The sequence below is a fragment of the Pan troglodytes genome, chromosome 20 (genome assembly GCF_028858775.2).
Source record: "Pan troglodytes isolate AG18354 chromosome 20, NHGRI_mPanTro3-v2.0_pri, whole genome shotgun sequence".
Lineage (NCBI taxonomy): Eukaryota > Metazoa > Chordata > Mammalia > Primates > Hominidae > Pan > Pan troglodytes.
The window spans coordinates 53,191,038-53,217,309 of NC_072418.2; the positions used below are offsets into that span (position 1 = coordinate 53,191,038).

Sequence of the window (26,272 nt, forward strand, 5' to 3'; positions counted from 1 at the left end):
AGCCAAGATCACGCCATTGCACTCCAGCTTAGCAACAAGAGTGAAACTCCGCCTCAAAAAGAAAAAAAAAGAAAAAGAAAAAACAAAGTGTGTAAATGTATGTAAATATTTAAATGATTGCTGATTTTCTGTATCATTTAGGATGCTTTGGGCTGCAAGTAACTGCAGTCTCACTACGAGTATTATTTACATAATAACGTGCCAGTTAGCTATAGCTGAATTACAAACTACTCTGAAACTTAGTGGCTTAAAACAACAACCATTTATTATTGCTTATGAGTCTTTGGCTAGTAAGTTCTGCTGATTTGGGCTTGGTGGGCTTCACTCATCATCTGCTTAGTTGAAGGTCAGCTAGATGGATTTGCTAATCTTGACTGGGCTTTCATTTTTTTTTTTCTTTTTTATTTTCAAGAACAGCATGAGTGGTATTGGCTGGGCTTGCATAACTCTTAAGGCCTTGCCTAGGACAACTAAGCTAACTTGTCTCTGCTCTATGTGGCCTCTCATCCTCCGGGAGGCTAGCCCAGGATTGTTCATATGACAGAGTCAAGGTTCTAAGAGCAAGGGAAAGTGCTAAAGACTCCTTGAGGCCTGCACTTGGAACTGGTACTGTGTCACTTCTGCCATATCCTATTAACCAAAGCAAGTCACTCAGCCCACTCAGATTCAAAGGAATGGGGAAATAGATATGACTGTTTGATAGGAGCAACTGCAAAGTCATATTGCCAAGGGTATGGATACAGAAAGGGGTGAGAACTGGGACCATCTGTTGTATCAGTCTAGCACAAAGAGGAATGTCTTTTTTTCAAGTGATAAGAAGTCTAGAGCTAGGCAGCCAAAAGATGGTAGGGCTCTGGATCAACATCTGTGTTGTTTTTTAGTCTTTTCCTCATGGTCACAAAATGGCTGCAATTGCACCAAGCTCCACACCCACAGACATCCATGTTCAGAGACAGGAAGCAGCAGTAGTATGGGGCTGAAAGAGTTTCCATCTCCAGTTGCTAGAATGACCAAGAATACCCCCATAACATTCCTAGTTGAGAATTGCTGTGCTAATAAAACTAACAGAATATTTATTGCTAAGCCTAATACCTTTCACTCTTCCAATACAATAGATTTTCCTATTGCTCAGTACTATTCAGCAACAATAATTACAACAATACTAATAGTTCCCATTTATTGAGGATTTACTATATATCAGGTGCTGGACTACTTGTATATACCTGTATGATACCACATAATCCCTGTGAGAGAAGGACCATTGTTATCCTATTTTGCATGTAGAAAAACTGAGGCTGAGATGGACTATAAATGTAGGATACTTGACTTGCTATTCATCATCTGCACATTATCTCATGGGGAGGAATGTTATTATATTATACATCAAATTTATATAAGGTTCCCTTTTGTATTCATTCATTCATTCAACAAACAAATATTAAGAGTGTACTGTTGGGGCCAGGCATGGTGGCTCACGCCTGTAATCCCAGCACTTTGGGAGGCCAAGGTGGGCAGATCACTTGAGATCAGGAATTCAAGACCAACCTAGCCAACCTGATGAAACCCCGTCTCTACCAAAAATACAAAAATTAGCCAGGAGTAGTAATGGACGCCTGTAATCCCAGCTACTCAGGAGGCTGAGGTAGGAGAATCACTTGAACCTGGGAAGTGGAGGTTGCAGTGAGCCGAGATCACACCACTGCACTCTAGCCTGGGCAACAGAGCAAGACTCCGACTCCAAAAAAAAGAGGAGTGTACTGTTTACCTTCCCATGTGCTGGTCACTGAAAAAATTAGACGTACCGTGGAAGTATGTCTAATTACCTCCATGGTATGTCTAATACCACGTCTGGTGGGATTCCCCAAGGTGAAAGACTCATGAGCTGGACATGGCAATGAAGGCCTATGAACTAGAAGGGTTGAAGGGACACAGATGAAGAAGAAGCTGGAATGCCCTGAGATGTAGTGGTTTGGGAAGGGTATCTAGAGGAGGAGGCACTTGAGCTGGAGCTGACAAGAATGGGATTTCCAGGGCTTAGAGTCCCAAGTCAGTTGGCAGCTTTGTGGGAGAGTCTGGGAGACATCAGGGCATTTGGAGGAGGAGTGTGGTTGGTTCTGAGAGTCTGGGACCCAGGAGAGGGATCAGGGAGACAGGGAGGTAAATGAGGCTTGAAGCACACAGAGCCTTGAATACTGGACCAAGGAACTCTGTTCTGTGGGCAGTGGGGAGTCCTGGGGGCAATGGGGAGCCATGGGAAGGCTGTGGGCTGGGGAGGGACACAGCCAGCTCTAGGTATAGAAAGATCTCTCTGGGGCTAAGGTGGGAATGGATCAGAGGAGGGAGACTGGAAGCTGGGAGGTTTGGAAGGAGTCTGGAATGATGGTCCAAGCAGAACAAGATGAGGCCTGAGCTGGGGCTGGGGCTGTGAAGATGAACAAGAGAGGATGAAGAAGAGAAAGCAGGGGGCAGAAGGAATGAAGCTGAGGCTATGGGTGGTGGCAGGGGAAGAAGACACTGTTTGGAGCTAAGGCCTGGTGACTGAGGGAATATTGGCTTTTTGGGGGAAGATGCTAAATTCGTTGTGGAACTTGATGAGAGTGAAAGGCCTCAGGGACAGGCAGAAGGAAACGGCCCCAGAGGTTCATGAGACAAGTGGTTCTCAGTCCACAGGGTCACCCAGGGGCCCCGGGGCTTATGGGAACTGTAGCTTGAGGTCTATGGGGACCCCTGCTCCATTATACAAATGAGGAAACTGAGGTTCCGAGGGAGTAGATGAGTTGCTTAAAGTCACCCTGCACCAGGTGCAATGGCTCATGCCTGTAATCCCCACACTTTGGGAGGCTGAGGCAGGAGGATCACTTGAACCCAGGAGTTCAAGACCAGCCTGGGCAACATGGCGAGACCCCATCTCTACAAAAATAAAAATTAAAAATTAGCCCAGCATGATGGCACACAGCTGTAGTCCTAGCTACTCAGGACACTGAGGTGGGAGGATCGCTTGAGCCCAGGACATTGAGGCTGCAGTGAGCCATGATCACACCATTGCACTCCTGTCTGGGCAACAGAGCAAGGCCCTTTCTCAGAAGAATAATAAAGTCACCCTGGGAGCAAAGAATGACCAGATGATTCTTAGCTGAAGAAGTCTCAGCCGGGCGCAGTGGCTCACGCCTGTAATCCCAGCACTTTGGGAGGCCGAGGCGGGCGGATCATCTGAGGTTGGGAGTTCGAGACCAGCCTGACCAACATGGAGAAACCCTGTCTCTACTAAAAATACAAAATTAGCCAGGTGTGGTGGCACATGCCTGTAATTCCAGGTGCTCGGGAGGCTGAGGCAGGAGAATTGCTTGAACCCAGGAGGCAGAGGTTGCGGTGAGCTGGAGATCGTGCCTTTGCACTCCAGCCTGGGCAACAAGAGTGAAACTCTGTCTCAAAAAAAAAGAAGTCTCTCTCCTTCATCCTTTTCCACTGCTTAGTGCCTTCCCACTCGCCCCCAGCCCTGTGCCTTCCTCTCAGCACATCTGGGGCCGTTGTATCCAGGGTGGCTGTCAAGCAATCCCGATTGCTAGAGGTCCCATCACATGGACTTCACCCCAGATGTGATGGTCCATGCAGGAGAGGACAGGTGTAAGGGCAGAAAGAGTGTTCCCTCCTGCTCTGAAGATTCAAGTCTGCTGAAATAAACTGACAATAAATAGATTAACAAAATAAAAGGCTACAAATATATTAATGTGCATGAACACAGGAGCCATGCAAAATATAAGACTTTTTATACAGGGTCAGATGGTTGAGGCTTAAGTATCTTCTTTATAGGGGAGAGAGACAAAAAGGATGTATTCAATTGTGAGAGATAGTAAATGATTTTCAGGGGAAAATGAATGGGCCCAAAGAGTAAACTGTAGTTTGTAAATGATCCTCTTTGGAAACTGAATAGGACCAAACATATACTTATTATAACTCACAACATCATAGGAAACAGGTATGTGAGGTGTCCTAGTAGAAGCCAAGGACATGGATGCCGAGGAGAAGGCAGCATGTCAGTGTTTGGCCTCAGTAAACTGTGGGAACCAGTTAGGGGTTAGGAAAGAGGGAAGAAGCCAATCTAAGAACAAGATGACAGCCACTGCATGAGTCTATGGGGACAAAATCCTAGGTTGAGCCCCTCTACTGAGACTCCTCCTCATCCCTGTCTTCAGAGAGCGCATCCTCTCTGGAAAGCTGGTGCGCAGAGCTGAGAAGCGGCTTAAAGAGGTGGTGCTCCAGGTGGAGGAGGAGCGGAGGGTGGCTGACCAGCTCCGGGACCAGGTAAGCAGCTGACATCATTAGGGAGCAGTGGAGAGTGTGACCACTGGCTGAGAAATTGCACAGGCCGTCTCCAGAGGCAATGAGCTCCCATCACAAGAAGCAACTTGCAGGTGCTGGACTGGAACTGAGTGCAGATACCATCTTGGCACTTGGCACATCAGCAGAGGGTTGGAATCAGTGAGTTTGCAATTCATAAATGCTGGCATCTAGAAAGGGCCCTGTAGGGAGCTGAGGAAGCCAGGGCAAGGGAAGAAGTTAAACCCTACCCAGAAGCTAGACCAGGACTAGCTTCTATGTACCAGGCACTGTGCTAAAGACATAACATTTACTGTGTTTAATTCTTATCAGAATGGTAGAAGGAAGGTGCTATTATTTACCCTCTTATTTATGTGAGGAAACTGAGGTACAGAAAGGTGAAGTAACTTGCTCAAAATTATTTAGCTGGTAAGAGGTGGGGTCAGTATTCAAACCTCAGCACTCTAGCCCCAGAGTGTGTGTTCTTGATTACTTACTGAGCAGTTACTGTGTCATAAGCAACTGCTTTTTAAAAAATACATATTTGCATTTCCTCACTAGTCCCATTTCACAGATGAAGAAACTGAAACTTTAAGGGGATATATTTTGCCTCAGAGTCACAGAGATAGAGCCTGGATCAGATGCCAGATTTGTCTGGACAGAGTCCCTCTGCCCTTAAAAGCTCAGCTGTGCTTTATTCGCCATTCATTCCACAAACAATTATTGAGCACCTGCTATGTGCCAGACACTGTGGTAGGCATTAGGGATATGGATGTGAACGAAACAGAGGAAGTCCCTGCCCTCATGGAGCTCACATTTTCTGCATAGGATGAGACATAATAAACCTGTAAACAAGCAGATAATTACAGATTGTGACAAGGGCTATGAAGACAAAAAGTGAAGAGAGAGGAAGACACAGGATTGGGGAATCCTCTTCAGGTTGGGAGATCAGGAAGAACTCTTTGAGAAGGTGACATTTAAATTGATACCTGAAGGGTGAAAAAGAGCCAGTCAGAGGGAACAGCAAGTATAAAGGCCTTGAAGAATAGAAATACGTTTGGTGAGTTCAGAACAAAAAGCAGATTAGTATGGTCTAGATAAACATCTGTTGTTATTTTAGTCCTGGTCTAGCTTCTTGGTAGAGTTTAACTTCTTCCCTCACTTTGGCTGCCTCAGCTCCCTACAAGGGCCCTTCCTAGATGCCAGAATTTATAAATTGCGAAGTCATTGATTCCAACCCTCTGCTGATGTGCCAAGTGCCAGGATGGTATCTGCACTCACTTCCAGTCCAGCACCTGCACGTTGCTTCTTGTGATGGGAGCTCATTGACTCCAGAAAATGTGGGATAGGAAGGCTGAACGATAAGAAATGAGGTCAGATCATGTATGTTCCCTCCCTGAATAGAGAGGTGGTAGGGTCTGGGGAGGATCTCAGTGAAGTTGGTCTGGACAGTGGGTTTATGGGAAGAGAGAACTGGACAAGAAAAAGACCCTGTGGGGCCTGGAATGCCAGGCTGAGGGGCTGGAACCTTGTCCCGGGGGTACTGGGGAGCCATGAAAGGATTGTGAGCAGGAGGGTCTGGGTCAGCTCTGGGTATAGGAAGACCTTTCTGAGGCCATGTAGGAGACAACCTGGAGGGGAGAGACTGGAGGTCAGGGTAGAGGCTGGCATGAGGGATTTAGGAGAAAAGAACAAGGCCTAAACAGAGAGCAGAGGATGGGGCAGAGAGAGTCAGGGGGCAGTAGGGATGGGGCAGTAGTGGGCTGTTGGAGAGGGAGGGAGTGATGACAGTACCTGGAAATATAACCCAGTCCCCCTGCTTCCATCAAGCTGGAGAAGGGAAACCTTCGAGTCAAGCAGCTGAAGCGGCAGCTGGAGGAGGCCGAGGAGGAGGCATCCCGGGCTCAGGCCGGCCGCCGGAGGCTGCAGCGTGAGCTGGAAGATGTCACAGAGTCGGCCGAGTCCATGAACCGTGAAGTGACCACACTGAGGAACCGGCTTCGGTATGGTCATCCCACGTACAGGCCTGACGGGTGGGGAGCACCCTAACTCCATAAACCCCAGGGACGCGAGGCTGTGCCAGGGGCAACAACAGGGGGAAAAGGGATCCACGGGGGTGTGGGGCTGTGGGAGCAGCGGCTGTGTTGCGGGAGAGCCAAATCCAGGTAACTTCTTTCTTCCCACACCCATTTCTCCCTGTCATCTCTGTGCCCTCCTTTCCCACTGTGCACCACCACCTTTCTCTCCTTTCCTCCTCTCTGTGTGTCCTTCATCTCTCTCTGCCCCCATTGCTCCTGCCCGTCTCCCTCCATTTCTCTTGATCTCATCCCTCTCTTCCCCCTTATTTTGTTCTCTCTCTCTCCCCCTATCTCTCTCTCCCCCCCTTTCTCCTCCCCTCCCCTCCCCTCATTTCATCTCTGTATCCTGGTCTCTCCTCCCCACAGACGCGGCCCCCTCACCTTCACCACCCGCACGGTGCGCCAGGTCTTCCGACTAGAGGAGGGCGTGGCATCCGACGAGGAGGCAGAGGAAGCACAGCCTGGGTCTGGGCCATCCCCGGAGCCTGAGGGGTCCCCGCCAGCCCACCCCCAGTGACCCTACCCTGTCCCCAGATGCACTAACAGATGGGGCCCAGCCCCCTTCCTCCCTGGACCCCACGGGCCCCTGTCCCAGGAACCCCGCCCTCTGACTTCTTGCCCTGTGGAAATGGTGCAGCACTCTGGCATTTACCACCCCCACCTGGGTCCCCTGCAACCTCCCATCAAAGGATGACCCCTAAACACAGAGGAGCGGGGCAGGCAGGGAGGCAAGGACTGGAACTGCCTTGCTTGTTGGGGGACTGGGTACAGTTGGCAAGCTGTGTTCCCATCAGCTCCCTGTCCTCCTTTCTTCCCTCGTTATTGATCTATAGACATTAGGAAGGGAGTGAGACGGCTCCTCCACCATCCTCAGCCAGTGCAACCCATTCCCTCTGCTTCTCTCTCTCTCTCTCCCTCCCTCTCCTTCCCTACCCTCTCACCATCTTTCTTGGCCTCTCTGAGGGTCTCTCTGTCCATCTTTTTAGGAATCTCGCTCTCACTCTCTCTCTACGTAGCCACTCTCCTTCCCCCATTTCTGCGTCCACCCCTGAACTCCTGAGCGACAGAAGCCCCAGGCCTCCACCAGCCTTGAACCCTTGCAAAGGGGCAGGACAAGGGGACCCCTCTCACTCCTGCTGCTGCCCATGCTCTGCCCTCCCTTCTGGTTGCTCTGAGGGTTCGGAGCTTCCCTCTGGGACTAAAGGAGTGTCCTTTACCCTCCCAGCCTCCAGGCTCTGGCAGAAATAAACTCCAACCCGACTGGACCATCTCTGTGGCTGTGTGTGTTCCTGCGGGGGGTCTCTGATGGGGCAGGATGGGCACAGGCTGCTTCAGCCTGCTAGGGCGGCAGGTCAGGCAGCCTGCTGGTTAGAATGACACCTGCGTGGGTATACAGGGACATCCTGTGGATCAGGCGCTTCATAACTCCTTTCCTCCTCACTCCAGTGTATAATGGAAATATTCCCTGCATTATACAGATGAGGGAACAGTCTCAGAGCAGCAGCATCCCTCACTCCACGCCCCCAGTGAGTGCTAGAAGGGGTGTTGCACTCGGGCCAACTCTTAAGTGTTTGCAAAATAAATGACAGGCCTGCTGCAGTGGCTCATACCTGTGATCCCAGTGCTTCGGGAGGCTGAGGTGGGAGGATCACTTGAGCCCAGGGGGTGGAGGCTGCAGTGAGCTATGATTGCATCACTGCACTGTAGCATGGGTGAAGAGTGAGATCCTGTCCCAAAAGCAAAACAAAACAAAAAGACAGCCGTGGTCGTTTGTGCTGCGTGCTGTGCTAAGCACACAGTTTATCTTAACCCTTACATAGCACTACAGGTAGAGATTTCATTGCACTCCAGTGCCTAGAACAGTGTCTGGCACACAGCAGGCATTCACTCAATATTTGCTGAATAACTAAGTGACGCCCCTCCCACCATTTTAGAGTGGTGGAAACAGGCTCAGAGAGGCTGAGTGACTTGCCCAAGGACACACAGCTACTAAGAAGTTGAAACAGTTTGAACCCAGACAGTCTGGCCTCAGAGTCAGCACATATAGAGTCTGAGCCCTCAGCCCCTGACCCCACCCTGGGGACCCAGGTCTATCTCTCTCGTGGGAACTAGGCACCCTCGTGTGGGGGCTCACGTTCGTCAGACTGAGTCCTCAGTGACTTTTCAGTTAGAGGTGTGGATCCCCATTTTTACCATCAGGGAAACTGAGGCAGGTGCTTGCCCTAAATAAGGTGCAAGCCGTGGAGCAGATGTCAGGATCACCAAAGCCCATCCTCCCCTTTTTTAAAAAATTGAGAAAGGGTCTCACTCTGTCACCCAGGCTGGAGTGCGGTGGCACAGTCATAGCTCCCTGCAGCCTCGACCTCCCAGGCTCAAGCGATCCTCTCGCCTCAGCCTCCGGAGTAGCTGGGACTACAGATGCCACCACACCTGGCTAATTTTATTTTATTTTTTGTAAAGACAGGGTCTCTCTTGTGTTGCCCAGCCTGGTCTTGAACTCCTGGCCTCAAGCGATCTTCCTGCGTCCTTGGCCTCCCAAAGTGCTTGGATTACTGGCCTGAGCCACTGTGCCCAGCAATAGGGCCCCACTCTAGAAGTCCAATCCCTCTGTGCGCCCCAGCCGCAATCAGGAGACTTTCCGAGCAGGTACACAGGAGGCCATTTTTAAATGAAAAGGAAACGTTTATTTTGGTGGGGAGTGAGGGTGGGTGGGAAGGGGGCATGACACTTTTTCTTTGGGGAGAGGGGGGTGACATGCGGCAGCTTCTGCATTGGGCGGTTCATGCACCCAGGGTGGGCGTGGGGGAGGCTTGGGGAAGGGGCCACGCCGACCCCTCCCTCCCTGCCCTGCGGGTGGGCTGAGAAGACCCGCCATTAGCACCAGAGTTGGACGATTTGCAGACCTCCCCTCCCCACACTGTCTCCGAACCCCGCCCCCATCCCTGAGAGCGCCCCCTCACCACTCCCCCCACCAGCGACAGGCTAGGCCCGCCCCGCCCACATTTGAGTGAGAGAAACTTATTGCTGTGTGTGTGTGTGTGTGTGTGTGTGTGTGTGTGTGTGTTGGGGAGGGTGAGCCGCGGAGCTCAGGAAGACCCCCCCCGCCATTCATTCCTCCCCAATCGCCCCGCCCCCTGGCCCGTGTCCGTGCGTTCCCGGAGCGCAGGAGGGGTGCGACATGCGTGTGGGGGGCGCGTCATGCAGCGCATGCGTGTAGGTGCAGGCACCCTGGCGGCCGGGGGGAAAAGGGGGAGCCGGACTTGGAAAGAGTCCCTTTAGCTCGCTCTCTCCCTCCCCGAATCCCACACTATTGACTTGGGGGATGGGGTGGGAGGGGAGGAGAATCACGTTTTGTAGAAGTTTATCATGATTGTGGTTATTTTGAAAAGCTGAACTAAAAAGCTGGGTACGTGTGGCGGATTGGCGAGCAGGGGGAGACGTTGGGAAGAGGTCAGTACCCTTTGGAAAAGACCCTCACCCCCTTTCCCCGCCTCCTTCGGCTTTCGTGAAGGTCAGGGGAAACGGGGGGGCTTGTTAAGTTGAACCCTTTGGCAATATAATCAGTCCCCACCCCGTACCCTGGTGTCTGGAGCCCCTAGCCCTTTGCCCCGCCCCCACCAAAACCCGCCCCACCCCTCACCCCTGATTCACCAGGGTTTAGGGTCCGAGGGAAGGATGGGGGGGACTCAAAATGCCCCTTGCATAGGAATCGTTGCATCGAGAATCGTGCTCAGTGACGCCCCCCATCCACCCTCGGGTGGGGGGTTCCTGAGGCCGTGGGAGCAGAGGGAGGGAGGTGGCTAATTCCGTGGGACCCCGGCTCCAAAAGGGGAGTCCGCTAAAGAGTCTGGGACCGGTGTGGTCTCTGGGCTTGGGGGAGGTAGCGCATCCTTGAGCCAGGATAGGAGGTGGGAAATGATTTTCCACCCGCGAGCGTGACGCGGTGAGGACCGCTGGGGAAGGGGGGCTGGGATCCCAGCCGAACTGGGTGTTGTCGGTTCCCAATCTTCTGATACTCCAGTGTTCCTCCCTTCGGGAACAGCCTCTGTGATCATCTGTGGACTACTTTAAATGGAAACACTCTTAACCTAAATAAACCGTGTCCTAGCCAAGCAGCGATGCCTGCACTTACCGGCTTCTGTACAAAATGGGTATTAGAGACAAAACTTTTAAAACAAGTGTTTGTCCTCATACTGCCTCAAACCTTAGCACACCACCAAAGGTACAAATGCAACCCTCTGGGAAACACTGGTGTCTGTGAAGAGGGTACCTTTGGGGCACCATCTCAGGGAAGGGACTCAGGGTTAGGCGTAAGACAAAGAGGGTGCTTGGGGAGGGTCTGGTTCCCTGGAATTGCAGACAGGTTGCGCCTATCTTGGAAGTTCTAGCATCAAGGGAACCTGGGCTGGACAAGTCTGTTAGGGCTTTGGGGATATGGGTGCGGAACAGGCCTGAGGCTTTGGGGGTGTCCAAGAAATGTCAGTTGTGGGAAGGATTTGGAGCATCCCAAAGGCTGAATTTGAGCTGAAAAGAGCTGGGTCAAGTCTTGGAGGTTTGAGAAGTGCTGGGATGCAGTTCAGGGAATTTGGTGGGGGTGTTTGGGGTGGCAGGAGTGGGGAGGGAGGGTGGTTCAGGGAGCCTCTGTGTGCAGAGGTTAAGTCGCAGGAGTGTGTGGGGATTGGGAGATGTGGCGTGCCAGGGTCAGTCTCAGAATTCTGGGTGCAGGTCTCATGTCGTGGGAATGGAGGGAGATAGTTGGGGAATTTCGTGTGCTAGGGCCAGATCATCCCAGGAATTCTGGGATAGGAGGTCTGAGTCCATGCAGCAAGAATAGAGGCGAGCAGGTCCCTGGGGGAAGGGGCGGATGAGAGGGTGAAATTCACCGGAGGAATTCTCCTAAAGGCTGAGGGAGCAGGTCCAAAGCCCGCCCCGCCCTCCCACCACCTGAGCTCAACTCGGCCCCGCCCTCCCGCCACCTGAGCTCAACTCCGATTTGGGGCTTGGGTAACTGTTCCTCCTTCCCCTACACTGTTTCTAGTTTCTGGTTTGTTTTCTCCTAATCAACGCACAGGGTTGGTTGTCCTCCTGGGGTGAAGGATGGGAAGGCTGGAGACCTTAAAGGCCAGCCCCACCCCCGGGAGGTGCCAGCCCCTCAAACCCGCGCATGCGGCCCCTGGCGGCTTATTGCTGAGGTGGACTTGGAGTGGGGGCTCCAGGTTAGGGAAGGCATGCAGTGTGTGGGGGGAGGTGCCCCAAGATGTAACTGGCATAATTTGGACTTATTTACACAAGTTGATGGCAGGGGGATGTCCTATGGCTCGTGGAGACCTGAGAAGGCTTTTTTTGGGGAGGGAAGAGTTGGGGGGATGGGCTGTGGCCCCTCTCTCCATCCTGGGGGCCCAGGTTGGGGGTGAGGGGCCCGGGGGTGTCTGCTGGCATCGTCATCTCGGTTGCATATTATTAATGACTTTTTGATTTTTTTTTAAAAAACCCTTTTCCCCACCCCCCACCCCCAGCTCCTTTGACCTTCTTCCCGGTCACCCCCGAGTCCCCCCACAGGGGGGAGGGGAGCGCTAAAGGATGGAGGGCAGGGTCGGGGGAGCGCGGCGGGCGGCCCGGGGAGAGCCAGGGGGGGTGGCAAGGGGCGCGAGGCGCAGGGACACCCCGCTCAGGCCCGCGATGCTGCTGAGGCTGCGGGATTTCTCGTAACCTGGGGGATGGGGAGGTGTGCAGACACAGGGGGGAAGCACGAAGATGGGGTGCAGGGAAGGGTCAGACAGAGAGACCCAAGGCAGGGAGAAAGAGACAGAGAGAGAAAGAAATGGAAGGGGAGGACAACAGATACCCAGAGAGACAGAGAAGGCAAGACAGACAGAGTCAGGCAGACAGAGACACAAAAGGACGGATGACAAGAGACAGATGGACAGAGATGGACCAAGGAGATGGAGAGAGAAAGTGAACAAATCGGGGAGTCAGTCAACATCGATGAGAAAGGGGGAGACATCGGGGAGGGGGAAGAGACTCCGGATTAGGAGGCAGGTTGGTACCCACCGAGCCTCCCCCGCCCCATTCCCACCACAGTCCACCGCCCTTCCCCCCCTCCATTGGTCCCCTCATCTGAGGCAAAAGGTGGGGGGCAGCAAGGCGGGATGGTGGGCGGCAGGGGCGTGGGGAGGGGCTGGGTGGAATGCATGTGGGAGCAGCCAGCGGAGAGGGCAGGGAACGGTGCGGCCGCCGTGGCGGGGCTGGGGGCTGACCTAGTTGTAGGGAAAGAGAGCAGGCAGGGGGTGGGGTCTGTAAGGGGGCTGAGTGGAGCGAAGCTGGCAGTGCCCTTGGGGAATCAGATGAGAACTCCAGGAGCAGTGGGGGTGGGGTGGGGGGGGAGGGAGGCTCCTCCAGAAGATTCTAAGGACGGGGTCGGGGGTGGGGGGCGGTGAGGCGGAGGGCTGGGGAGAGGGACATCTTTAAAGGGTCCAAGAAGGCTCTGAGCTTCTGACGGGTGCGGGAAGGCTCTCACAGGCATCTCACAGCTAATGGGACTCAAGATCCAGCAACAGTGTGTGTGGTTTCTGCAAAGCCTGGGGCTGCCTGCAGGGTTCTGCACCCCCGCAGGGAGCTCTGTGGCTTTTCCAGGCAACGCTAAGGGAGCTGTCTGGACAAAAGGTGTCTTGATCTTAGGAGAGAGGGCTTGGGGGGAGATTTGAAGCCCAGTGTCTTGGGGACACCCCCTCCCAGCCATTCCCAATTGCTAACCTGGGGGGAAGGGGCAGGGGGGGACCGAAAGTCTCGCGAGGTCTCAGGCGGTGACAAGAGCTGGGGACAGAAATACACAGAGTCACGGGGGTGGGGAGAGGATGGTCAGGGGAAACCCCCCAACACAGCCTCACTGTTGGGGGGATGGAGAAACGCCGCCGGGATCTCTTCCTCCTCTCTGGTGTTTTCCGCGGGAGGGGAGCAGTGAAATGGGGGGCGGCTGAGACATCAAATATGGAAGGAGCTTCCGGGGTGGCTGGGGAGGGGGAGGGGAGGAGGAGGGATGGGAGGAGGGAGAGTGCTGGGGAGGAGTGGGAGCCAGTGATCAGGTGAGGGCAGATGTAGGAGGGAGGCGCAGGGGTGGAGGACAAGCCTGGAGGAAAGGAAGGTCTTGGGAGGACCATAGGGGACAATTAGGGAGGGAAGAAGCCTGGCGCAGTGGCTCAGACCTGTAATCCCAACACTTTAGGAGGCCAAGGCAAGCAGATCACTTGAGGCCAGGAGTTCGAGACCAGCCTGGCCAACAAAACCCCATCTCTACTAAAAATCCAAAAATTAGCCAGGTGTGGTGGCAGGCACCTGTAATTCCAGCTACTCTGGAGGCTGACGCAGGAGAGTCACTTGAACCTGGGAGGCAGAGGCTGCAGTGAACCAAGATTGCGCCACTGCACTCCAGCCTGGGCGACAGAGCGAGACCCCATTTCAAAAACAAAAACGAAAGGGTTGGGAAGGGAAGGTTGTGGTAGGAGAGACTCTTGGGGGAAGGAGCATGGGGGGCAATAGGCCAAAGGGGTCTTGTGGGAGGGAGGGTTGTGGGGCTGAAGGACAGCAAGGAAAAGGCTTGGGGAGGGCTGGAGGGGGAAGGATCCAGGGCACCAGGGATAGAAGCTTCAGCCAACCCCATCAGCTCCAGCCATGATTTGAGTTCAATGAATGGATTTTGGCATCATAGGCAAGAGAAGCAGGGACCTCCCCCACCCAGCCACCCCCACCCCAATCCTCCCTCACCCATAGGCCCACACCCTCCCCACACCCTCTCCCCCTCAATCCCATAGGGGCCCCTCTAGACCTGGGGGTGGGGAACAGAGGAAGGTAAAGGACTGGGAGTGGGTGCAAGCAGGGGGAGGAGTTAGATAGGAGCAGGGAGGGGAGTGGGGGGGTAATGAGATGGAAATGGACAATGACGGGGAGGTTACAAAAAGGAGAGGTGGGGGGGATGGAACAAGAGGAGCCAGACAGTCCCCCCTCTGGACTAGGAGCCCGGAAGCCTGGGGTCTCGGCCCTTGTGCTCTGTGGCCTGGGATGGTGGGTTGGTCATGGCCTTCCCTGAATGTCTGTGAAACACAGGGGTTTAGGTGAGGCCATTCCTGGAAGCCCCCCAGGTTCCCCTATGGCATCTCCTTAGGCTGTGGACAGGGATCCTTTAGGATGTGTCTCTGCATTTCTAAAGAAGATTCCACAGACGGTTGTTGAATGAATGCGTGATAGATCACATACCTTCAGGTGGCTTCCCTTCACGTTTAAGATAAAGTCCCGCCTCCTCACCATGGCCGAAAATCCGTCCTGATCTTTCTCCCTGGACTCCAGCAGCCCTCTCCCCTTGGCCACTGGGATCAGCCTCACTGTGCTCCATGCTGTCCCTTGAACAAGCCAAGCTCATCCTCCACCCCCTCCCCCAGGGAAGCTCAGGGCCTGTGCACTTGCTGTTTCTTCTGCCTGCCTGGCCCTTTTCACCCTCCAGGTTCTGTGTCACCTCCTCAAAAAGTCCTTTGCAGAACTCCTTTTCTTCCCCCAGAGACGGGGTCTTACTCTGTCCCCCCAGGCTGGAGCACCATGGCACAATCATGGCTCACTGCAGCCTCCCAGACTCCTGGGCTCAGACAGTCCTCCCACCTCAGCCTCCCAAGTAGCTGGGTCTACAGGCATGTACCACCACACCTAAGTTTTTTGTTTTTGAGGAAATGGTCTTGCTCTGTTGCCCAGGCTGGTCTCAAATTTCTAGGCTCAAATGATACTCCCATCTTGGCCTCCCAAAATGCTGGGGTTATAGGCGGCAGCCACTGTGCCCAGCCAGACCTCTTTAACTGAAGTGGCCAGAGTAATAGTCTTGTTCTTTTATCTTTATCTTAATTGCTTCTTTTCTTCTTCTTCTTCTTCTTTTTTTTTTTTGTTTTTTTGAGAGGGAGTCTCACTCTGTTTGTAGCCCAGGCTGGAGTGCAGTGGTGTGATCTTGGCTCACTGCAACCTCCACCTCCCGGGTTCAAGTGATTCTCCTACCCCAGCCTCCCAAGTAGCTGGGACTACAGGTGCCCACCACCACGCACGGCTAATTTTTGTATTTTTAGTAGAGATGGGGTTTCACCATGTTGGCCAGGCTGGTCTCGAACTCCTGACCTCAAGTGATCCACTGTCCTCGGCCTCCCAAAGTGCTGGGATTACAGATGTGAGCCACCCCCGCCGCCCAGCCTTAATTGCTTATTTTCTGCTTCTTCCTATGAGCGGCTGGAAACTTTTCCTGTAAAAGGCCAGATAGTAAATCTCTTTGGCTATAGGGGCTGTATAGTCTCTGTCCCAATTATTCCACTCTGCTGTCGTGGCTTAACATGGTTGTGTTCCAATAAAGCTTTGTTTACAAAAACAGATGCTGAAAGATCAGGCCCTCAGGCTGGAGTTAGTTTGCTGACCCCTTACAATCTAGAGACTGTAAACCGTGATGGCAGATTCACGCTTTGTTTTATCCCAAATTTGTAGTGCCTGCAACTGTGTTCTCAAGAATCAGTTGTGGCCATGGGTGGTGGCTCATGCCTGTAATCTTAGCACTTCGGGAGGCCAAGGCAGGAGGACTGCTTGAGCCCAGGAGTTCAAGACCAACCTGGCCAACATAGCGAGACCCCAACACTTGAATCCAGGAGGCGGAGGTTGCAGTGAGCCGAGATTACACCATTGCACTCCAGCCCAGGTGACATAGCAAGACAGTCTCAAAAAAAAAAAAAAAAAAAGAATCAGTTGCTGAAACAGTGAATGAATGGATTGAATACATGAATGAAAGGAGCTAGGAGTTGGCTCGGATTGTTACAAGGATTAAACAATATATGTTAAATTCCTAGCATGTGGTAGGTACTTGGTGATATTTGCTGAATGATTCGTCTACTAAATAGCACCACTGTCTTATCCCCCTCACTTCTGCATGGCCGGCAGCCCCCAGTCTGTCCCTTCTGATCCCTGACCCCGACTCTCTCGGCCTCGTCCCTTCCTCTCCATCCTCACAGCCCTGGCCCCAGCTCACGCTTCCACCTGTCACCTCAGCCTCCTCTCCAGCCTCCTAACTTCCAGCCTCCCACCTCCAGTCCATCCTCACAAGACCCCAGAGCTGCCCTTCCCAGCTCACCTGCCTCCTCCCCAAGCCCCTAGACAAGGTTGCAGCCTCTCAGCCCGGTGCCTGCCTCATATCTACCCGAGAATCCTCCCTCCACAGTCTAGTCTCCTAAGCTCTGTCCTGCGGTTCCCTTCAACCGTTCCTGTCGATGGGATTTCTTCCTCTGCGTGTGGTCAGAACTCCTGCTCAACCTTAAGGCCCCACTGCAGATATCGAGTCTTCCCTGATGCCCGGCCCCGTCCCCTGGGAGTTTCTAGTGTTCCTCTCACGGTCTGTGCTCCCTCCATTTTAGCATACATCGCCTCAAACCGTGACTTTCTAGGTCCGTGTCTGCCTCCTGCTCCAAAGCGGAAGCTCCTGGGGGCATGGTTTTTGTTCACGGTTGAACTCCCCATGCCCAGTACCTGGGATGCGTGGGTGCTGTCTAAGCGCTGGCTGAATTCACAGGGGCATGGACGGATGGCTGAGCCTTTCTCTCCCCATTCTGCACCCAGAAGTGTTCTGGGTATGCCCTCCGTTTTCCTGATTGAATTTTTAAAAAACACCCTAGGACCAAGGAGGGAGGCAGAGATGTTGATGGGGGTGAGGATGGGGTTGGTCGTGAGGGCAGGTGCAGTGTGGGAGGCAGGGTTGAGTTAGTTCGGGGGTTAGTGAGGAGCAGGGTGAGTCCTGGGTAGGTGGGTGTGGGGTCAGTGTCAGGAGCTGGGGGTTAACTGGGTGCAGCTGCTTGCAGTGAGGGGGCCGAAGTCTCGGTCAGTGGGGGCTGCATGTTCTCAGAAGGGTTAGTCAGGCAGGAGTGGGGAGTCTGGGGGTCCGGGGGATCAGAGGGTGGGGGCTACTTACCCCGGGGGGAGGGGGTTCGTCCACTAGGGGGATATCCAGGCCGCGGCGTTGGCGTTGAGGTCGGGCAAGAAGCTTGGGGGGCCTGGCTTACGCCAGTCTTGGGGGGGCAGTGGGGGAGCACCAGTGGCTGGGGGTGGGGGAAGAGGCCAGAGGGTTGAGGGGAATGGACATGGAATAAAGACAGGTGAAGGGTCAGTGGTGAGGAAACTTGGGGCGGGGGTACAGGGAAGATCTGGGAGGGAGGCAGTTTGGGGCCAAGGGAAGGGGGAAGGGAAGTCCACCGCCTCCTCCCCCATCCCCCTCTCCTCCCTCCCCTGGGCAGGGGAGAGAGAAGGAGGGTCCCAGGGGATCAGTAGGGGGGCACCTCACCTTTTCGGATGGAGCCATCAGGGGAAGGGGCATAGTCGGTGAGGAGGAAGCAGGCTCGGTCCCGGCTATAGCGGCCACGGCTTCCAGGCGTGATGGGGCTCTTGTCTTCCGGGGACATGGCGGGCTGGTCAATGGCTGGGCAGTCCTCGTGGGCAAGCGCAGCTGCTGCCGGATCCCCATTGGGGCGAGGATCTGCATCCCAAGGGGGTCAGACAGAGAGACAAAGGAGAGAGTGAGGTGCGGTGAACACGCGGTGGGGCAAGATGTCTGCGAGGAGCAGATGCTGGGATGGTCGGCGGATGTTTGGCACTGGAAGTGGAGATTCAAGGGCAGGGTGATGGGAAGGAGTGGCCAGGAGGGTGGCAGGGGGCACAGCTGGGAGAGGGTATCAAGGGGGAGCGGCTGGGGGGTGATCATGGGGGGTGTTGAGTGCTGGGAAGGGCGACTGCAGTTGGCAAGGGTGGTCTGGACAGGGAGTTGGACAGATTGTGGTGGTGCAGGGAGGTGTTGAGAGCTGGGATGTGGTGGTGGTGCCAGGTGTGGGGTGCCAGGAAGGGTAGGACTGGGGTGGGATGCTGTTTAAAGATATGGTCTGGAGCTGGCCACATTGGCTCATGCCTATAATCCCAGCACTTTGTGAGGCTGAGGTGGGAGAATTGCTTGAGGCCATGAGTTTGAGACCAGCCCTGGCAACATAGCAAAACTCCATCTCTACAAAAAATAGAAAAATTAGCTGGGTATAGTAGTACACGCCTATAGTCCCAGCTACTCTGCAGGCTGAGGCAGGAGGATCACTTGAAACTGGGAGGTCAGCCTGCAGTGAGCCATAATAGTTTCACTGCTTCAGCCTGGGTGATGGAGTGAGACCCTGTCTCCAAAAAAGATAAAAGATAAAAGATGCCAGGCGTGGTGGCTTACACCTGTAATCCCAGCACTTTGGGAGGCCGAGGTGGGTAGATCACTTAAGGTCAGGAGTTCGAGACCAGCCTGGCCAATATGGTGAAACCCCGTCTCTACTAAAAATACAAAAATTAGCTGGGCACGGTGGCGGGCGCCTGTAATCCCAGCTACTCCGGAGGCTGAGGTAGGTGAATCACTTGAACCCGGGAGGCGGAGGTTGCAGTGAGCCAAGATGTTTCCACTGCACTCCGGCCTGGGAGACAGAGTGAGACTCCATCTTGGAATAAGAAAAAAAAAAGAGAGAGATGGTTGCGGATGAAGCAAGCTGGGTGTCGGGGAGAAGATGAGGCAGTGTTGGGGGGTGGTTGGCTGGAGCGAACTTCAGGGGGCTTGGCTGGGGTAGGGGTAGCGGGTGGAGGCATGGCTGGAGAGGATGTGGCAAGCTAGGAAGTGGCTGTTCAGGGAAGAGTGCTGGGCTCTGGGAAGGGCACCAAGGGGAAGGGCTGGGTTAGGTGAGAGATGGGAGGTGGGACGTGGGGGTCCCCTAGGCTCTGACTCCAGCTATTTTTAACTGGTGTGAAACTGGGTCAGCGGCTGAGGGAGCAAGATGGGGGCCAAGTGGCCCAGCTCCCTTTCTTGACCTACTTAAGGCGGGGCAGTGCAGGGGGGGGCCACCAGCCTCTCCTTCCTCCTAGACTCCCAAGCCACTGCCTCTGAGGCATAGACACCCCCTGGGGGAGGAACACACACAGAAGCACAGGTAACTTTCTTCTCCCTCATCTCTTGCTTGTCTCTTCCTCTGAGCAGCACCTCTCTGGATCTCTCTTTGGGACCCTCCCAGGCTGCCCACAGCAAAGCCGACTGACCAGGCCCTGGTTTCCATTCTGCCCTGGGGGCTCTGCCCTGGCCTGACTCTCCGTTTTGAAGTCTGTCTGCCTCTTGGGCTTGCTGTCATTAGAACCCAAACTCTCTGCCGCTGACCGCCCCCACCTCCGCCCAAAATCTACATCCCATCTCTCTCTGGTCTCCATGACAATCTCTCGGTTTCTGACTCCCCGCCTCAGACCCTATCGGCTTCGGTCTCTCTTCCCTCAGGGCTGTCTCCCAGATGCTCAGATGCTGCTACGTTCCCTGGGGTTCTGCCTCGGGTCTGCCTGTGATTCCTGTGAGACCCTCTTTCTGTGTCTCTCTGAGCCCCACGCTCCTCCGGGTCCCTCTCTCTGCACAGCTGATGACACTGCCTCTGCCTCGCCAGCCCCTCTGAATACCTTGCAAATCTGCTTCTCCCCAAAACTCTTTCCCATGAAACCTATGTCTCTGTGTGATTATCTGTGCCTCCTTCTTCGCCTGAGCTCCTGCTGTTGGTTTTTTTCTCCCTCACCTCTTCGACGCCAACCACCCCAGGTTCTCTGAACCCCAGCAGCTACCTCCCCAGTCCTCCCCGGGTCTCCACCTGTGCCCCCGATCCCTGACGCCCAGGCTCACCTGCCCGGTTGATCTCAATCACCTCCTCCTGAGCCAACGGGCAAGGCTCGCCGGGGGCTGGCAGAGGAGGCAGCCCCATGATCCCCAGCCCACCCGCTCCCCCCCTGAGCAGCCCGGGGTGCGTGTGGGGCCCCGCTGGGTAGGCCCCGGCCACAGTCACCCCCATGGAGGGTGGGGTGATGGGTGGCGGCGGGCTGATGCCCCCGCTGCCGTGGTGCGGGTGGGGCGGGGGCGGCGGGGGTGGGTCAGGCTTGCAGTAGTTGGGCGAGCCCGGTTGCGGGGGCCGGGGGATGTGTTTGTTCTTCTTCTTGGGCAGCTTCTGCTTGGCCATGGCCAGCGAATAGTACATGCCAAAGTTGTTGACAATGACGGGCACGGGCATGGCGATGGTCAGCACCCCCGCCAGGGCACACAGCGCCCCGACCAGCATCCCCGACCACGTCTTGGGGTACATGTCTCCATAGCCCAGGGTCGTCATGGTGACCACGGCCCACCAGAAGCCAATGGGGATGTTCTTGAAGTAGGTGTGGTTGGAGCCCAGGATGTCATCGGGGTCGGCGCCAATGCGCTCAGCGTAGTAAATCATGGTGGCGAAGATAAGCACCCCCAGGGCCAGGAAGATGATGAGCAGCAGGAACTCGTTGGTGCTGGCGCGGAGCGTGTGTCCCAGCACGCGCAGCCCCACGAAGTGCCGGGTCAGCTTGAAGATGCGCAGGATGCGGACGAAGCGGACCACCCGCAGGAAGCCCAGCACGTCTTTGGCAGCCTTGGAGCTGAGGCCCGAGAGGCCCACCTCGAGATAGAAGGGCAGGATGGCCACACAGTCGATGATGTTGAGGCTGCTTTTAAGAAACTCCACCTTGTCTGGGCAGAAGGTGATGCGCATGAGGAACTCGAAGGTGAACCAGACCACGCACACCCCCTCCACGTAGGTCAGGAAGGGCTCCGTCTCCACCTCCACGTTGGTGATGTTCTCCGGAGGTGCCCCGGGGATCGGGGAGGCCTGGGTCACCGTCTTGTTGCTAATATGGATGAAGCCCTCATGGGTTTCCAGGCAGAAGGTGGTGATGGAGATGAGGATGAAGAAGAGGGAGGCGAAGGCCACATACTGCAGGGCAGGGAGGGAGAGAGAGGGGGAGAGGTGACCTAGGCATCGGGTTGGCCATAACATCCAGAAGACCCTCCCAGTGCCCCCTTCCCCAGCCTCCTGGGCCCAAACTCTGGGCAAAATCCAGGTGTCTCAGCCCTGTGGCTCCATCACTTCCAGAATCCCATTCTCCCCTCTAAAGCTAGCAAAAGGGGAGAGAAAGGAACAGAGGCAGTTGGAGAAGAGCTGGCCCCAGCAGACGCAGCAGATGGGCAGCTTCTTTCCTTGGAAACATTTCTGGCCCCTTGCTGTTTCCTAGACCACCTCCCCCCACCCTCCTGTTCCCTGTGTCCTATTTCAGGGCCCCCCAGCAGGGTCCACAGGTTCTGCTGTGGGACGGGAGCCACCAGGCCTAAGATCACACATCCTGTGTGTCTCGGAGGCTTTAGGGCTCAGCTTGGAGCTGAGCAGACGGGAAGGGAAAAGGTGGGCAGGGAGGCAGAATCATGAGGTGGTTAAGAGTCAGAGAGCCTGGGTATGAATCTGGCTTTTAACCTGTCAAAACTGGGCAAGGAGACTGAGCTTTCTGAACCAGAAGTTTGTAGTGGGATTGTTGTGAGGATTAAATTAGATGAGCGTACGAAGGACTTGGCTCCAAACACAGTGCTTGGAGCAGTGCCTGGAACACAGTAAGAAGACCTGAGCTGTTGTTAGGGTATGCAGGCAGCAGTCAGTTGGGGGGCAAGGTCAAGGCCTCACCCAGAGAGGACAAGGCAGTGGTGGTGCCACAGAGGGGAGGTGGGGGTCCGGGCCCTTAAGGGAGGAGGGGTTGAAGGGTTAAGCCTGCAAAAATGGAAGAGGAGATAAAAGAGGAGAGTCAGGCAGGGTTTAGGGCCCTGAAGAGGAAGGAGAGTCACTGGCCTGGACACTGTGGGAGAAGGCAGAGCCAGGGCCAAAGAGAAGTTAGGGCATTTGCCAAAGGGGCAGAGAATGAGGGGTGAAGGGTCCTGAGCCATTTCAAGATGGGGGATAACCAGAGTCCTGCCACACAGTGATGTGGGTTTTGATGAAGGCCTAGAAGAGGAGGGAGTGGGGTCAGGGTCTTGGAGAACGAAAGCAATGGGCCAGGCCCCTAGAGATGTCATGGGCTTTATCAGATATGCAGAGGGGTGGGAGGGGAGAGATGTGCATTGGAGAGGGAAGGAAGACAGGTGTTATAGTAAAGAGAGGGTTTTAATCCTGTGGGTAGTGGAGGAGGGAGGGCATGGGGAGTTTTGCTATTAATCAGGGGCACAGAGCACGGGGAGGCCACTGCTGGACCACAGAGAGGACCTTGGACTTTGGGGTGGGCCAAGGGCCAGCACTGTCCCTCTGTGCACCCCCCTTCCTCCACAGGGGTTGGGCTCTGGGCTTGACTTCACTGAGGTGCAGAGCTGGGAAGTAGTGGGTGGAGAGTTTCGGGGCCACAGAGAGGACCCTGGACGTTGGGGTGGGCTGGGGGCCGGCGCAGGTCCTCTCTGAACTCCCCCCCACCCCCACCTTCGTTTCTCTGCAGTGGTTTAAGAGGCCAGAGGCCTTCGCAGAGCGCATGCCTAGTTCCCCGCCCCCTCCGAGCCGGGCGCGCGGCGCTAGCTGCGGCACCGCAGTGGGGGCGGGCCAGCCGGGCCGGGGGGCGGGGCGCACGGCGGCCAGTACCGCGGACAGCTCCCCCGCCGCAGTGCGCAGCCGCGGCGGCTAGGGGCCGTCTTAACCCCTTCCGGGCCGGAGCCTAGTATTCAACGCGCAGCCGCAGTGTTGCTGCTTTCCGGCGGGAGGCCAAGGGCCAAGAGTCTAATTAACTCCTTCCCTCCCAGGGCACAGGGAAAGGTGGGCACCCGCCGCAGTGCGCAGCTGCAGAGGCTGGACGGCGTCGGGCTGGTTTAACCCCTTACTCCAGAGTGTGTCAAAAGCAGAAGGGGTAGGAGGGCATGGAGTCTCTGTAAGAAGGAAAGGAGTGATTACGAGGAAGGGGGCGGGGGCAGGGGGCTGTAGGGTCGGACCCTCCACTTTGCTTTGGCCTCAGCTCCCAACTCTCTCAAGCCATCTCACTGGGAGGCTGGAAAGGGCTCGGCACACCTTGGACACCCAAAACACATTGGCGGAGTAAATGAGTATCTCCCGTAGCTGTCCCGAACACCTAGCCTGACCATCACAGAAGAACTCTAACTTCATCCCGCTCCTCACCTCAGCACCCTTCAATGGGGTCACAGGAGAGAAGGGCGCCCCGGCCATGGGGGAAGGAGCCGCTCAGTGTCTTGAGGGGGCATCCAGGGCCATGTCCCTTCCGCACCTCCTCTTCCCCACCTCCCCCCATCCAACCCCAAATCTCGCCAACTCAGCGCTTTCTGGGGACCAAACTTTATGCGGTGGCTCCAGGCGTCCCCCCGCTCCCTCCCCCGGCGCGAATGCGGCACTGCGGCTCCGCGTCCTTCCCGGCTCAGGACGCGGCACGGTGGGGGGAGGGGGCCAAGACCTGCTCCTCTGTGTTTGGGTCCCCAGGAGCCCAGGAGGGGGTCTTGGGATCGCTCTTATTTCCCCCATTTCCAATTGCCCCCATTTTGCACTGCCCCCCTTTTCCACCACATTCTCCCTCCGGGGTCCCCGGGACAGGGAGGAAGTTAGTAGGAGGAAATGGTTCAGGAGAGAACCCAGGGGGAGGGTAGTCATTTAGCCTAGGAAGTTATGGATGCTTGAGGAAAGTTTTCTGGGAGCGATGGAGAGAGCTTTGGGGGAAAATCTAGAATTTGGAGAGAGAGAAGGCTCTTTGGTTCACTTTGATGGAGGGGGACAGACTGAGGGGCTAGGTTCTGGGTTTTGCACGGGGAGCGGGTGGAGGTTCCAGAAAGGAAGAGGGCAGGTGGAAGGAATCCCAGGGCAAGGTAGAAAGAATTGTAAGTTATTTTGAGATGAAAGTTTTAGGGCTGATGACTTGAGGGGCCTCCCAGGGTTTGAGGTTAGAAAAAGTTCTAGAGCAGGAGGGAAAGTCACTTAGACTAGAAAAAGGGCTGTGGGGGCTTTGGATGGGGGGAGTCCCAGGGATAGAGAGTGCACTGTGCAGTTAAAATGATGGAGAGGAGAAGCTGCGAGGATCTATGGAGGAGGAAGAACAATTCTGGAGGACATGTGAGGGTTCTGGAGAGGAAAGGCATATGATGGGGGCATGGGATGCTTCTGGAGACACTGAGGAGGAGTGTGAAAGGCTTGGGGGAAGTCTGGAGCTTTATGGGGAAAGTCCTTGAGATGGGAGTTGGCGTGGAGGTTGAAGAGTGTTAAACACAGAGTGAACACAGAGGGGGCCTGGAGGTTCCAACGGAGAAGATGCCCCAAGACTCAGTATTGCAGTGAGGGGGAGGTGAAAATGTCCAGGCAAGAACAAGTGGAGGTTCAGAGGGGTCCAGAAGGCTGTGAGGTTGGAGTGGGGGAGTTTTCTGAGACTTTGAGAGCAGAAGATACTGCAGGAAGGGGGTGGAAAAAATAATCAGGAGATTCAAACTTGGAGAGAGAGGTCTTCTGGGAGACGGGCCACGGGGTGAATCGGGGAGGTGCTGGGAGAAACTGAGAGTTGAATAGGGGGCCCCAGAGAGTCTGGAGAAGGCAGGGAAAGTGGGGGTCAGGGCTCACAGGGCCTAGGAGAATTTGAGGGCTGAGAAGGGATGTCTTCTGAGGGGCTAGGGAAGGTCCAAGAAACCAAGGGCTGGACGGTGACCAAGAGTAGTGAGAAGAGATTTGGAGGGGCCCAGGAGACATGAGGGTTGGGGAGGGTCTCAGAGGAGCCCAGGAAAGGTGGGGACCGGGTTGTTCAGAGAAGCACGGGAGATTCACGGTCTGGAGGAAGTGTCTAAGCGTCTAGGGTGGCCTTGGCGGGGGAGGGGGAACTTTGGAGGGGTCTGGAAGAGCCTGAAGGTTGGAGATCCGTCTTTGGAGGATCTGGGGGATGGCTGCGAGAGGGGGGTGTGTTCGGAGGAGCCCAGGAGACTCAGGATTGGGGAAGAGGCTTCTAGGAGACTGAGAAGCCTAGAGGGACCCAGAGGGGTGGAGCTGGGGCGCTCCTGGGAGACTGGGGGCGCCTGGAGAGGCGGGGGTGGGGTGGATGGGGGCCCCGAGAGCGCGCTCACCCTGGCAGCCCGCGACGAGTAGGGGTCCTCGAAGAGCGCCCACACGCGGGGCTGCCAGCGGCGCCACCATGTGCCGCCCGCGCCGCCCGCGCCCCCTGGCGGCCCCCCGGCGCCGCCGCCCGCGTCCTGGAAGCAGAGGCGCTTGAGCTCGCCGCCCGCTCCGTCCAGGCCGCCGCCGCCCGCGCCCGCCTCGTCGTCCAGGCCTCCGTCGTGGGCGCCTGCGGCGTTGGCGGCGTTGGCGGCGTTGGCGGCGCCCGCGGGGTCGGGCGCCTCGAAGGAGTCGAGCGCCTCCTCAGCGTCGCGATGCTGCCGGTAGGTCATCCAGCAGCAGGCCTCCACGTCGGTCTCGTCGATGCCCCAGAAGCCGAGCTCCTCCTCAAACAGGGGCCCGCACACGTCGGCCGGGCAGTGCAGCTTGCCGGTGCGGTAGTAGTTGAGCACGTACGCGAAGACTCCCGGGTGCCGGTCAAAGAAGAACTCGTCGGCGCCCGGGTCGTAGTCGAAGCGTGCCGCCGCCTCGGGCTCCGTCAGGCCAGCCAGCCGCGTCCCCGGCAGGGTGCGCAGCGTCGAGCGGTACGTCTCATGGCGCACGCCGCCCACGTTGATCACGATCTTGCCGCTGTCGCCACCGCCGCCGCCGTGCCGCCCCATGGCCGCCGCCGGCAGCCCGGGGCATGGCTCGGCGCGCCGGCCCCCGGGCCCGCGGGGTGCCGGGGGGCCCGCCGGGGACGCGGCGGGGCCGGGCTGCGCAGGCTGCTGCTGCTGCGGCGGCAGCGGTGGCGGCGGCGGGGACTCGGGCGGCTGCGGCGGTGGCGCCGGCTGCTGCTTGCTGGCCCCCTGGCGCCCGCGGAAGGACGAGACGCAGACTGAGCTCAGCATTGGACGGGGGGCGGGGCGGGAGGGGCGGGGA

General features: G+C 56.0%; 2 protein-coding genes across 13 annotated transcripts in view; one reads left to right on the forward strand and one right to left on the reverse strand.

The window, feature by feature from the left end:
- The window catches only part of MYH14 (myosin heavy chain 14), a 107,196-nt gene extending 99,536 nt beyond the window's left edge, over nucleotides 1–7,660 (forward strand). For all 6 annotated transcript variants that reach the window (XM_003316544.5, XM_003316543.6, XM_063802108.1 and 3 more), the window contains 3 exons: nucleotides 4,194–4,302; nucleotides 6,148–6,320; nucleotides 6,762–7,660. In XM_003316544.5, coding sequence (XP_003316592.2) covers nucleotides 4,194–4,302; nucleotides 6,148–6,320; nucleotides 6,762–6,912 — 433 coding nt within the window. In that variant the 3' untranslated portion in view covers nucleotides 6,913–7,660. The remainder of the gene's footprint in view (nucleotides 1–4,193; nucleotides 4,303–6,147; nucleotides 6,321–6,761) is intronic.
- Nucleotides 7,661–9,056: 1,396 nt separating this feature from the next.
- Nucleotides 9,057–26,249, reverse strand: KCNC3 (potassium voltage-gated channel subfamily C member 3). 7 transcript variants are annotated; one of them, XR_008540804.2, is made up of 6 exons: nucleotides 25,363–26,249; nucleotides 20,122–21,229; nucleotides 17,737–17,928; nucleotides 17,368–17,494; nucleotides 13,149–13,208; nucleotides 12,087–12,105 (listed from the first exon to the last, which is right to left on the reverse strand). XR_008540804.2 is itself a non-coding variant. In XM_054672647.2 (5 exons), the coding sequence occupies exons 1-4, from the start codon at nucleotides 26,239–26,241 to the stop codon at nucleotides 13,192–13,194; spliced, it is 2,196 nt and encodes a 731-aa protein (XP_054528622.1). In that variant the 5' UTR covers nucleotides 26,242–26,249; the 3' UTR covers nucleotides 9,057–12,105; nucleotides 13,149–13,191. The 7 variants fall into 7 exon arrangements, 6 of the variants coding, with proteins under 6 accessions (XP_054528622.1, XP_054528618.1, XP_024207368.2 ...); XM_054672647.2 differs by lacking the exon at nucleotides 17,368–17,494 and having other exon boundaries at nucleotides 9,057–12,105; XM_024351600.3 differs by lacking the exon at nucleotides 13,149–13,208 and having other exon boundaries at nucleotides 12,024–12,105.
- Nucleotides 26,250–26,272: the final 23 nt, after the last annotated feature.